Here is a 14,211-nt window from a genome sequence, read left to right on the forward strand (position 1 = left end):
CAAAGAGGAGCTCTGCAGAGCATAAATGAGAAGAGCAGTGAGGATACAGCCACCAAATTAGCAAAGAGCACCCATAATGCTTAAGAGCTACTGTTCCAAAGCGCATATTGTTATCAAATTTGAAGAAACTTACCTTTCCTCCACCAGGCTGATGTTTAATATTATCTGTTGATCCAATTTTGGAACGTACATTTTTCAGATCTGGAGCAGAAACGCTGCTGGTTGGGCGAGGAGGCTTGGAAACAGTGCTGGGTTTAGTCGGAGCCTTAGCAGTTGTCGTTTTTTTAGCATCTGCTGTTGCAGTTGAGGTTGTGGTGGGTTTGGTTGCAGCAGGCTTGGTTTTGGGACGACTGGTAGCTACTCCAGGTAAAGTAGGTGCGCTGGAGGCGGTGGTAGAAGGAGTGGTGGCACTACTTTTTACTGCATTTCCAGTAGCACTCTTAGGGCGGCTCGAGTCTGCTACAATTATCACAGCGATAGTTGGGAGGGAAGGGGGAAAAAGATGGGTCAGAGGCCATTTATACAAACTTCCTCAGAGTCCTAAAGATGTACAGTGGCCCGCTTAATAAACACAGCCCCAAACAAGGAGGATTTGATTAGATGGAAACCGAACCAAGTTACCTGATGGTGACTTTGCAGAGGTCTTCTTGGCATCTGCAGGCTTTGCATCCGTCTTGATAGCTGCCCAACACAAAACGCACTGATAAGTATTTCAGAGTGGGAGCCAGTTTGCACAGATGAGAGCCTGGGATCCCGGCACAGCCTGCCCTGGAGGTCAGGGGCTCTCCACAGCTCCTCACACACCAACGGTCCTTTTCACCCACAGTCCCCATTTCTAACATGCTGCTTGAAATAAAGCACCTCAAGAATTAACTGCTCCGTTTGAACACCGGGCTGAGGTGGTCTTCACTGTAACAGCAAATCTCATTCATGTTTTCCAGCAAAAGGATCGATTCACCATTCAATGATGCAACACACCTGGGGTATGGTTTGCACTTTGTTTTTTCTTAAAATAACTTTCTCAATCTGACAGCACTCACTAACATTATTTTAATCCCATCCCAATTTCATTTCTTAAAAAACCAAACCAAACAAAAAAAGCACTACCCCCACCCCCCCCAAAAAAAAAAACCCAACAAAGTTCCTTTCTTTACTAAATAGAAAGAGCTTTGGCTGGAACTCAGGAAAAAAAGAGTTTATGACCTTTGGAAGAAGGGGCAGGCAACTCAGGAGGACTACAAGGATGTCGTGAGGTTATGCAGGGAGAAAATTAGAAGGGCCAAAGCCAAACTGGAACTTAATCTGGCTACTGCTGTAAAAGACAATAAAAAATGTTTCTATAAATACCTTAGGAACAAAAGGAGGGCTGAGGAGAATCTCCGTCCTTTACTGGACATGGGGGGCAACATGGTGACAAAGGATGAGGCAAAGGCTGAGGTACTTAATGTCTTCTTTGCCTCAGTCTTCAATGTAAGACCAGTTGTTCTTGGGGTACCCAGCTCCCTGAGCTGGAAGACAGGGATGGGGAGCAGAATGGAGCCCCCATAATCCAAGGGGAAATGGTTAGAGACCTGCTACACCCCTTAGACGCACACAAGTCTGTGGGGCTGGATGGGATCCACCCAAGGGTACTGAGGGAGCTGGTGGAAGTGCTCACCAAGCCACTCTCAATCCTTTACCAGCAGTCCTGGCTAACTGGGGAGGTCCCAGCTGACTGGAGATTAGCAAATGTGACACCCACCTACAAGAAGGGCTGGAAGGAGGATCCGGGGAACTACAGGCCTGTCAGCCTGACCTCGGTACCGGGGAAGCTGATGGAGCAGATCATCCTGAGTGCCATCACACGGCATGTAGAGGATAACCAAGGGATCAAGCCAAGCCAGCATGGGTTCAGGAAAGGCAGGTCCTGCTTGACCAACCTGATCTCCTTCTGTGACAAGGTGACCCGCTCAACTGGATGAGGGGAAGGCTGTGGATGTTGTCTACCTAGACCTTAGTAAAGCCTTTGACACTGTTTCCCACAATGTTCTTCTGGAGAAACTGGCTGCTCATGGCTTGGACAGGCATACGCTTCGCTGGGTAAAGAACTGGCTGGACGGCTGGGCCCAAAGAGCTGTGGTGAATGGAGTTTACTCCAGTTGGCGGCCGGTCACAAGTGGTGCTCCCCAGGGCTCTGTGCTGGGGCCAGTTCTGTTTAAAATCTTTATCAATGATCTGGACAGGGGATTAAGTGTCGATGACACCAAGCTGGGCGGGAGTGCTGATCTGCTGGAGGGTAGGAAGGCTCTGCAGAGGGACCTGGACAGGCTGGATCCATGGGCCGAGGTCAATCGTACAAGGTTCAACAAGGCTCAGTGCCAGGTCCTGCACTTGGGTCACAACAACCCCATGCAACGCTACAGGCTTGGGGAAGAGCGGCTGGGAAGCTGCCCAGCAGAGAAGGACCTGGGGGTGTTGGTCTACAGCCGGCTGAACATGAGCCGGCAGTGTGCCCAGGTGGCCAAGAAAGCCAACGGCATCCTGGCTTGTATCAGCAATAGCGTGGCCAGCAGGAGCAGGGCAGTGATCGTGTCCCCGTACTCGGCACTGGTGAGGCCGCACCTCGAATGCTGGGTTCAGTGTTGGGCCCCTCACCACAAGAGAGACATTGAGGGGCTGGAGCGTGTCCAGAGAAGGGCAACGGAGCTGGGGAAGGGTCTGGAGCACAAGGCTGATGGGGAGCGGCTGAGGGACCTGGGGTTGTTGAGCCTGGAGAAAAGGAGGCTGAGGGGAGACCTCATCGCTCTCTACAACTGCCTGAAAGGAGGGTGTAGAGAGGTGGGGTCGGTCTCTTCTCCCAAGTAACAAGTGACAGGACGAGAGGAAATGGCCTCAAGTTGTGCCAGGGGAGGTTTAGACTGGATATTAGGAAAAATGTCTTCACTGAAAGGGTTGTCAAGCATTGGAATGGGCTGCCCAGGGAAGTGGTGGAGTCCCCATCCCTGGAGGTATTTAAAAGCCGTGTGGACGTGGTGCTCAGGGACATGGTTTAGTGGTGGGCTTGGCAGCGCTGGGTTAACGGTTGGACTTGATGGTCTTAAAGGTCCTTTCCAACCTATGCGATTCCATGATTCTATGTATAACCTTGGTATTATTGCATGATCAGTTCTAACCCATGCCAATTTTCTTGCACAGAAGCTATTGCACATATTTTGGTCCCTACTATAATTGTATAAAACCAAAAATCAATCACTAAACTGAACTACCCCTTTGGGCAAACACTAATGATCATGACCTGATTACATTCCACATAGACAGAGGACAGTCTAAACCAGGAACGCATCTCTATTTCTCAAAGCAGAATAAAACCATACACAAAGTTGATCAAGGAGAAATCACAGACTGAAAAATATAAACAAAACCTTACTTTAAAGGGCTCTTTGAAAATGAAATTCTAGCTTTTTTACTATCAATGACGGACAACTTTGGCTAAAATCTGCTTCGTTTCAATAGCCAAAGGAAGGCAACATTAAAAACAAACACCAAATGGAAAAAATCTAAGTTAGAAATTATGAAAAGCCCCATCTTCTAGTATTTAATTCCCATTAACAGTCTTAGCTTCTTAGATAAACTCAAGTAGCTGGCAGGGTATTTTATGGAAAGCCAATATAGAAAAGAGCAAGCAAAAGAGGCAGATAACTATAGGCCAAGTTAGTCTGGATCATTCCATCCAGACTTTGCTCAAAGCATTCAATTAAACACCACAGGTAAGATACTAGCTAATGAGATGAAACACGTTTGGATAATTTAATGAGGCCTAAAGGATAGATATATAATTAATACCAAACTCTTCAAAAAGGGTCCTGTCAAACCAACCTAATCTCATTCCTTGAGACCACAATTTTAATTGGGAAAACTGTATGGACAGAACAGACTTAGTTTTGTATAAAGGCAAGAGGATTAATATGTTACTTTAATATATAAAGAGATGTTATTTCTACTCGTGTGACTGGGGACCCAAATGCTGGAATGCTTTTGTCTATGTTAGTAGCATGCAATGTTGAAAACCTGGAGAATGAGAAAGCTACTGGGAAAATGGCCTGTAACGACAACCCAAGACTTCGATCTTTTTCTGATCTGAAAGACAGAGAGGTGGTCTTGTGCAAACAAAAAAGTCATTTTCACAGGAAGGAGGAAAAACTAAAAAGTTAAAAAAAAAAAAAGAAAAAAATCAAGCACCACATAGCCTATGGCTCTCATTTTAGTAGAGAAAGCGACTGACATTTAATACTTGCAAAAGTGAAACCACGGAATTTCAAAACAAGCCACTATACACACGTTTTTAAACAGCAAGAATGACTAAACACTTGAACAAACCACAAGGAAGTGAGAGTCTCTGTCTCTTGACACCTGAAAAGCAGGAGCAGATGTCCTTCTGAAATATCATCTTTAGCCAGAAACTTAAGATCCGTCTCATTGCTAGGTAATGAGAAACTCAGCTGTGATCAGAAGAGATCCAGGTCTCCATCACCTACATCTGTGGATCTAGCTGAAGTTGCATGTGCTCTACCTAAACAGAATTGTTAAGTGTTTGGCTCGCTGTGATTCCCCCTTTGGGCCCCACAACACCGTTCGTCCTCTATCACACCCTTGCTTTCTCCTCTTCCAAAACAGGACTCCCTTCTTTTACCATTCATGACTCCTCTGTGCATTTCCAGATCCAGACAAAACAGCTTTCACTCCTGATGGAGTTTCTCCAGCTGACCTCATCTCTCCCTCGCCCACCCAGTTCTCACTGTACTTTGACAACGTCCCACCACCCTCGCTGGTGCAGAAGCCTCTTCCTCTGTACATCTTGCCACTTGGAACAACCTTCCTGCATCTCTGCATCATTGACTCCATCTCTTTCCAAATGTCATCAGAAAACACTTCTTTCTTTGTGTCTCAATTTTGGAAGGAGAAATTAACTGAACTCATTAAAACGTATTAAGTGTTCCGGGCTACAGTTTGCATAAAAGACCACACAAAATGAGTTTTACAAGGATGTCCACAGGATCAGTTAAGAAACACAGCTCTTGGAAAGTGCAACACTTCCTCTATACAGGACTAATTATGTTTTCCTCTAGAGCATAACGTATGGAATGTACATCTAGCCTAATATATTTCAACATAGTTAAAACACTACTATTCTTTTGGGAAAGATGGGTTATGAATTCATGCTCTGGGACTCATAAAACAAAGCAACCAATACGTATTATTAGTTTTACATGTTTATTGGCATATTTTGCCAATGAGGTCTCGTCATTTGAAAAGACCTGAGAACATTTAACTATATTTTTATCTGACATTAAATTTCTCAAGCTTCATTAAAATGAGTGAAAACATTGTTTTCAAGATGCTAATAAGATGCTCATGTTTGACGCTGACTGTTGGGAACTCATGGGAAGTTCCCTCTTCAGCAACAGTAGGAGTGGGATACAGTTTTCTGATGAAGCTGATGTGATTGCCGTAGTTTGAGTGCTTCAAGTCCTCTTCTGGAGATTTGCTTTTCCCAAGTTTTAAATTGGTTTTAGTGTTTATTCTGTTACTATGGCAAAATACAGAGGTAATAGCATCCTTTTTCTTAAACCAAGCACGCTCAGTAATTGTATTAACCCTGAATCACACAGAGCTGATCCCAGTTGGCCCTGAAGGTCATTCAGATTTGGTTTTGGAAGAGGAAGCCCTGGAGAGAAAAAAGTCTGACCTATGGTCTCTGTGCCTTGGCGCAGGGTCTTGTCTTGTCTTGTATTAAAAGGGTTGAGATTTCAGCTATCACTAAGCTTGAAGTCAACTCCTGACTGACAGGTAGGCCAGTTCACACCTCTCAGAAGTACTGGTTAACAGCAGCTACGGCTTCTCCTAAGTGATCACATTTCAAGGGTTGGCTTTTTTGGGTTTTTTTTTGTTTGTTTGTTTGGTTTTTTTTTTGAACCTGAAGATCACAAGCTTGTTTATTAGGAGACTAAACTGATGGGGCCACAGGATAACCTAAACACAGGAAAAAGCAGTCAGCGTCCTGGAATACGTGAGAAAGACATCACAGCATGAACCAGCGGTGCGACTCAAACAGAAACTGGCAGCTGGCTAGAACGAGAGATCTGAAGAAAAACAAGAGAATACTTACAGGTTGGCCTCTTCGGTGGAGAAGTAGCAGTATTTTTCGCACCAGCAGCTGCAGTGACTGGCGATGCCGCTGTTGTCCTAGGAGTAGCAGGGCTGCTCTTGACAGTAGTTCTAGGAGTGGCAGATGATGGAGGCTTTGAAAGTGAGGTCCGCTTATCTGTGGTCTTTGCATCTGCAACCTGAAAATGAACAGGCTACATTAAAGCCAGTATTTCACTGACAGTCTCTTCAAAGTGTTTGCCAACAAAAAGCCTGAAATAAATGGAAATTGTTTAAATTCTTAAACACATAAGCTAGGCACCGCTGCAACATTATAATGCAGAAAATAAAAAATATAATTAAGGCATGCAGAAGTGACGGACTATATTCAGTGCAGGACACAGAGCACAGACCCTGCTGAGTATTAGAATTCATCCAGATCTGTTTCAACATTAATCTGTGGAGGTCATTTACAGATGTGAACGAGGTTTTGATGTCTGAATAAAATGGAAAACGTCGGTCCACCAGCAATACTTCTGGGAGAGATTTCTTTCCTTCATGAGCAGAAATGCCTCCTAAGCTAAGGCGGCATTCATTAAAACACTGTGGACATAAGAATTAGGTGTCCGTGGTTCCTTCCTCACTTGAAAAACTATTTCATGTCTGTTCCTGGTAAGCCACTTGTTTGTCAACTGAGTGATCTCTTAAGTATTAAAATACTGAGTTAAATGCATGGAAACAAATGGGGTCAGATTTTGATTTCATCAAAAAGGGATTCAGAATCATGCAAAAACTTAAACAAAACTGAAGACACTGGTTCACAGAAGACGTACAGATTTACGCCTGTGCTTTCATACTCTTTGTTATTTTTATTTAGTTAGTTTTAAAAGACACTCAAATGCAGTTATTTAAGCTTAAATGTATAGTAGAAATGCTAGCATTTAGACATCAACTGAAAGCTTCTGAAATAGATTTTAACATTCCCTTTCAAATTTGAATTCTTCTCCTATATAATATCACAAGTTAACGTAGGGAAGATTCAAGGGACGTTTCCCGTTCTTAACATTACGTGTGGATACCCTACTTCAGCTTTAAGATGCAACACTAAGAACTATCCACAAATCTTCTCTTATTGGAGAATTACAAACCTCCAATATTTCCTAAGCACGTAAGTGTATTATCAGGTATCTTTGTACAGTTTTTATAATGACCAGACATCATAAAGAGACAATCAGTGGGAAATACTGGAGTGTTCAAACTGATTCCCCCTCCCCCCCCCAGTACTAATATCGAAGCTCTCCATTCAGTTTTCCCATGCTCTTGTCTGGATTTAAGAGTTATCCTATGTTTGTAGTGTATCTATATTTTAAAAACCCTCCTCCTTTAGTAACGGAAAGAAAGAAAGAATTATCTTGTGTACTTCATGACAGTTCACAAGGAGAATCGTGGTAATACCGTCAAGTTTAATTTTCTCCTCTGCGATGACACAATTACATGCTTGGGACTTGATGCCTCCAGTGGGTTCATGGAAGCTGATACTAAAAACCGTGCAGCTCATGAGACAGTGAATCACACTCCTGATCCTGTCCTCCCATGAATAGCACTAGAATTATGTTTTGACTCTTGGGTAAGACAGCCGGTAAGGTAACATGTAAATAAGTTCTCGGAGCTCCCACACAAAAGCAAATCATTTCTTACCTTTGGTTTGGTCTCTTTTGGAGTTAAGGTGGAGGGACGTGTAGTACTGGTGGCTGGGCGTTTAGTAGTAGTGGCTGAAGTAGGACCTGCAGTAGGGCTCGTGGGTTTTTTGTTTGGGCCAGGCGTGGCAGAGGCTGGCCGCTTGGGGCTGGTAGCGGACAGGGGCCTGGCTTTCGTTGCTGCAGGCTTTGTAGATGATGTGGATGCGGCAGGCTTTATGTTTTTTCAAAAAGCAAAATCCAGTATAAAAACAAAAAAAATACAACAAAAATAGCGCATTGTAAACCAAAACACTGAGCTGCAAGAACATAAAAATGATATTTTAAATGAAACAAAAAATAATTAGCTTTCTGTTTTCTGAGCGTAACAAAAAGACCAAAACGAAGCAGAAGAGGGCTGCCTTTGGAGCCCAGTGGAGTTTTGCCATTCAATGCAAAGCGAACAGGATTTATTCCAGCAACATCTAAAGCAACAGAAGGAATCGCTGGTAAAGCTGGGATTAGTAACTGGGCGTTCCTGGCACCTAGTCCTGCGTGCAATACACAGGACATTGCTTTCCAATTACATGCACACAACAGATTGCAAGCTCTAAATCCTCATCTGATCAACTCTTAGTGGTCATATGTCCGCTGCCTTCGAGGGGACCAAGAAGACCCTGCCCTCACCGCTGCTCTAAGAATTTGGGGTTGGATTTTGCTGAATGCTGCAAGCTTCTGAAAGCAGGTGTGTCTCATGTTTCATAAACAGCCCTAAAATAAGAGAATATCAGATCCTGAGCAAGATCTCTGAATGCTAACTGTAATGCAAATAAACGTGTTGTAAACAACTAGGAGAGTATCAGTGTAGCGGAAGTGTTATCATACATGTTTACTACTTCTACACCACCAATAACCAACCAGAGAATTAATTTAAATAAAGCCTGCCACAAATTTATTAAATCCACTTTCAGTCACACTGCTACAGGCCGAGTTGTTTGCAACTTCATAACTGGATGTCTTTGTTTCAGTAAAATGGCTCACAAACAGCAGCTCAGAAAACAGAACTTCTGTTGCCACAGCTTAAGAAGCGGAAAAGCCAGCAAATAAAAACCGTGGAAGCAAAGACACTGAACATGAAACGACACCTACCTTTGTCTTCTTCTCAGGGCTGGGAGGAAGCTCTTTGTTGGGAGGTGCTGTAATATCGTTCCCCGTCACAGCTTCAGCTGGTTTGGTCTCTTCTGGTTTTGCTGGAAAGAAAAAAAGGAAGGGAGACTTCTTAAGTCTGAGCTTTTTTAAAATATCTATATATATATAAATTTTTTTTTAGTTTACTATTATTCAACACAGTAGCAGGAGGAGACAGAAGTGAGACAGTTACAGACTGGCTGTTTCTGGAAAATTCACCCAAGTCAGAACACCTATAGGAAGAAAGATTTTCCCTGTAAGAGGACACGTTCATCCAGATGCCATTAGCATAAATTCCAGTGGGAAAAGACAGGCAGCAGATGAAGGAAACCTCTGGTTTAATTAAAATAGCAAATCTTCCCATCTTTCAAGTTATTAAAATAAATGGTTGGAATGTTAATGGTGAAGTTCTGCTCTCTTCCAGGTTTTATACTATGACTTATCCTGAAGTAGGGCCCTGTTTTTAATCTGTCCCTATCATTAGGGCTGTTTCGTCTTCTTGACCTTTCTTCTGCCCACATCCACACGTTGCAGCTCTCTGCGAGCAGGGAGGATTCCCGGCAGACAAAGGGAGCCGGACTGTGAACAGGATAAATTGTACAGGAAAGCAGGAACATGGAAATCCCATTCTAACACGCGTGGATCATACCAACCCTTGTTAGTGTGGAAGCCATGGTGGCATGCTGCTCTACGCAGTGTTTCACAGCGCAAAGCTTTGATGCAGTGACAAGGGTTGCCGGTTTTTCACTGTGATTGTTCATTTTTGTCATTGCCACCCGAGGCTGTTACGCTGAGAGGGGACAGCGAATACGCACACTCTTCTCGTAACAGCAGCAGAGCAGCCACAACCACTTCCTTTTCTCCTTTTAAAACCCAGTCTCTAAAGCATTGTCCAGCCACCAGCAGAAGGATAACTACTGCCTTCCAAAGCAAACAATATAATAAAACATTAATTTAGTAGCAGCTTCACCAAGTTTTCTCCCTAAATCTTATAAATCCCGCAGCAGAACTGCCATGCTGCTTTGCACCGTGAGATATGCAAGAGGCAATTTCCCTAAAAATAGCTTTTAAAACACTAATTCTCAGCGGTGTGGCTGTACAACTGCACTGCTATGAGCTGTCTTCCGCTGCAATTCCTGTGGCATTTGAATTTTATGAAGGATATGGTGCAAACAACCCATCACAAATTTAGGCATTTTCCCTTGTCATCTGGGGATTAAAATAAAGCGTATCTGTGTTGGATGTTTCTTTTTATAACAAGGCAACAGATTGTAATGCTGGGGCGCATGCTAAGGGCCCACCAGACAATAGCGTAACAATTCCAACAGTAGAAAGGTTGTTTTCCACGTCTTTTGAAAATTACTATTTATATTTCACATTTTCTTGCTTGTCAGTCTTGAAGGGAACGTCTCAGAGGACAGTTCAAATCTGGTACAAACCCCACTGTTGAAACAAACAAAATAAAATAAAATCGTGCCTTCCGCCTGCCCCGGCGATGCACAATAGCAAGATGGGTTTGCTGTTGTTATTTATTTTTCTGACTTCAGGACAAGTTTAGAAGCCTTTTTTTCCTTGCATTGCATTAGCCTCTTCCTAGCCATTTAGCTTCCAAGTCATACTGAATGTTTTACAGCACTGGGTTTAGCATCCTAGGTGTACAAAAAAAGACCCATGAAGAAAAACAAGCACCAAAATGTGCAGGCTGGACACTGCTTTTAATGCCAAATTCTGAAGAATCATTCACGTTCACCTAGAAAGCCCATTTTTTGGTAGCTAATCCATATTGGCTCCTCTATATTAGTTTTCTTCACTACATTTCCATAAACCTTTATATTCTCCCTCATTTAACTTGTCTGTTTTATCTACAGCAATACCAGAAAGAGCAATTGTTCCCGTTTCTGAATAACAACCTTCTGTCCATTCACTGCTCTCTGCTCCCGGGACCCCACGCCTAAGGGTGGCTCTATTTTGAATCCTACCAGTCTCAAATATCTCAGACGTCAAGGTGACCTTCCATCCGTTGGAAGTTACCTTTCGTGTACTGGCTGTTGTTATTTCAGCTAATTCAGGGGCAACAGTAAACCTCTCGCTTGATGACAGTATCACAGCATCCACGCAGCAACGTGAATTCGTCTGCTCAGGGAGCCTCATGCAGCTCCTCAAAAAAACTCAGCTTCCAAAGTTTTAGGATTTAAACTCCAGCAGCTTCCACGCTTCTGAACTAATGACAACATGAATTTCATGTTATTTCATGTTACTTAATCAAATACAGGCTACTATACAAGAAATTTGGAGTGAATAACTTCAACACAAAGTTATCAGAGAGTACATTAAGGTTCAACAAAACAAATAGTTTTGGGTTTGTTTTTTTTAATGTAAACCAGAAATGTAGCATCACCAAGGTGATGGAGCTACACTGCAGGATAGCACATATACAGGTCAAGCAAGTTGCATCTATAAATAATAATAATAATGATAAACCCAGGAGAGCTGGGTAGGGAACTTCCCTATTTCAGGGGCCACAGGACCGTTATCCAGGTTCCATCTCTCAGAGCCTCTGAAATAGTGGGGTGCACAACCCCGTACACAGCCGTACGGGATTGCAGAAGGACAGTTTTGTTTTGTGCTGCCTCAACTTGAGTAACAACCCAATGTGCTCATCAGTACATTCGCTTTCATTCATCGTTTAATTATGAGGGCACTCTCCGCCATACAGAGCAGAGAGCTGCCTGGGAAGATTTCCTAGTTACAGGGAATATTAGGAAAGCTGCCAAACGTTAATAAAATTTGTTCATTAGTCGGCAAGAATTACTTATGAGACTTTTCAGTTTGCTTGTTCCCCCAAGCATGGCAACAAACCTCTGAAAGATATTTCAAAGGCATTTTGTTGGGAGCTCTGGCAGGGGTTGCTGCTCTGTCCTGAGCAGGGCTGCTCCTTCAGCCGCCGCAGCTCCTGCTCCTCGCAGCATCCACTGATGGAGAGAACTCGGCTCTGCTGAGTCAGCACCCAGAACTGAATTACTCCTGGGGGAAAGGGGGACAGGAGCTTGAAGGAGAGAGGGAAGGACATTCCAGTCTGGCATCTTCCACCGATAAACTCAAAGGCATAACCCTGCGATCAGGTACTTTCTCCCTGCTGCTACTCACTGCAATGGCAAGGTGCACCATGCTGTTTGGTGCATCCATCCTCATCCCCAGCTTACCATTCGTTACTCACCAAGTGTGTTTTTAATGGTGGAAACCAAACTTTTTTGCATGTGTTAGTTCACAATACTGCGAGGCACCACTGCTTCACAATTTCTAAGAGCGACACTGGAAGAAATTACTCATATCTAAGCACGGCAGAGAAAACAAATGACTCCACAATAACGACTAAACCCACAAACCACAGACTCCAGAATTTTGTCTGAGGTTTTACAGACATCAGTTATGAAAGAGCAAGCTTGATAAGTGGTGCTTATGTCTCCCTTAACAGTGATACCAAGTGTCCTTCAGACATGCTCCAGCCGGCAGAAGGAGGGATGGTCGGGATTCCTGACGTGCTGTGTGGAGGAGAAGTCCCTGGGGTGGCCCGGCACTTCTCACACGGACACCATGCTTCAGTTACTTCGTATTTATAGTACCTGTCGGCCTCTAGATGATTTTAGACACAACAGGCCAGTTCTGAGAAAAACGCTAAAGACAACTATCCTGCATATCAAAAATAATTGCAATGTTTTCCTTGACAAGGTTTTGCTCTCATCTGCTGCAGGAGGAGTTTGATGCTCGCAGATGCAGCCTTGCTGTCAGACAAGTGCCTTCTCATATAAAAAATCTGCTCAAATTCAGCAACGTTATAATTCACTGAAAAAAAAAGCAAACCAAACCCCACCCCATAGTTTGAACCCTCTTGCTGGTTGAAGCCTCAGGTGACTCCCCACGTTGGCCGTGCTCAGTAGCCCATCTCCTAGTGCTTCCCAGGCTGCATCCACACCATCCCCAGTGTGCGCTGCGGACAAGCCACCTCTTCCAGGTTCCCGTGCGGATGGAGCTGAGCAAACCAAGACCTACACAACTTGTAGGTGGCAGAAACCAGATGTCTCCCCTACTGACGCTGCACCAGCCTTGCCAGAGTGCTCACCACCATGGTGAGTGCTAGGTTGGTCAACCAAACCCTGCTCAAAGGCAGTCCCTAAGATGTAGTAACACACAGCTAAGACCACGCGCAGAAGTCGTAGCACTAAAACTACGTTTGGCAAAAGCACGCTAAGGCCAACAAGTTCAAAAGCATACTTTTAAAATAAATTTGTCACCAGAAAGCAGATATTTGCCACTGCTGGATGAAGGACCCAGCAAACAAGACCACATGGTGTTCAGAGAAAAGCGAAGTCAGAGGGAACAACACTCCTAACAAATCAGCAGTGGTGATTTTTCAGAATAAATAGTAAAAATGAGATGATCTGTGCCAAAAACTGACACTCAAAAAAAAAAAGCTTCAGCTCCTTGTTATAAAAGGGGACAATACTCTTCCTATAGATCTTAAAAATTATGGAAAATAGAACTCATTATGTTTGTCTCGTACAAGCAGAGTGAGCCATAAAAAACCACTAATGAGGAAATTTATAATTCTGCCTCCAACAGCCAAGTTTAAATACTGTGACGCGAATACAGCATGTGGGGCCATCCACACAGCCGTGGAGTAGGCACGGCTCCTGAAAGGCAATTCATCCTGATTTTTAGGTATCAGCAGCCACTCGTAACAAGTTATTTACACAAGAACCCTGGTGTCTGAGGAGACTCTTAACATATTTTATCCTTAACCTCTTACTTCTATCCATGCTGCCACTCTCTCGGTGGTTACTAGCAGCAGGTGAGTTACCATTAGAAGAAGTGTAATGTGTTATAAAGCAATCAAAGCAGATGATGCAATGCTATCTTTTTTTCTCCAAAAAGAACAGACTGTAGAACAGCTACCTTATCAACCATATAAAAGACTGAAGCTGTCCTCCAAGGCTCAACATCAATGTTTAAATAGACTATTATTTCTTTAAAAAAAACCAACTTCCCTGTTTAAACAGCAAGTCTCTCTCTAAAGTTTCCTATATAGCACTAACACAGCTCAAGAGAAGAACTGAAGAACTGTCCAAGGAGCCTTCAAGCACATCTTACAACTAATCATTCAGACCCAACCCATTCCACTGCGTCCACAGAAAACTGTCATCCACTAACCACAAAATTCTGATGT

General features: G+C 43.5%; 1 protein-coding gene across 8 annotated transcripts in view; it reads right to left on the reverse strand.

Moving 5' to 3' along the window:
* The window catches only part of MAP4 (microtubule associated protein 4), a 168,285-nt gene that overhangs the window by 16,139 nt on the left and 137,935 nt on the right, over positions 1 to 14,211 (reverse strand). For all 8 annotated transcript variants that reach the window (XM_072854946.1, XM_072854947.1, XM_072854948.1 and 5 more), the window contains 5 exons: positions 8,949 to 9,049; positions 7,822 to 8,034; positions 6,146 to 6,323; positions 622 to 681; positions 134 to 459 (listed from right to left, as the gene is read on the reverse strand). In XM_072854946.1, the coding sequence (XP_072711047.1) occupies positions 134 to 459; positions 622 to 681; positions 6,146 to 6,323; positions 7,822 to 8,034; positions 8,949 to 9,049 (878 nt within the window). The remainder of the gene's footprint in view (positions 1 to 133; positions 460 to 621; positions 682 to 6,145; positions 6,324 to 7,821; positions 8,035 to 8,948; positions 9,050 to 14,211) is intronic.

The sequence above is a fragment of the Ciconia boyciana genome, chromosome 2, assembly GCF_034638445.1.
Source record: "Ciconia boyciana chromosome 2, ASM3463844v1, whole genome shotgun sequence".
Classification (NCBI taxonomy): domain Eukaryota; kingdom Metazoa; phylum Chordata; class Aves; order Ciconiiformes; family Ciconiidae; genus Ciconia; species Ciconia boyciana.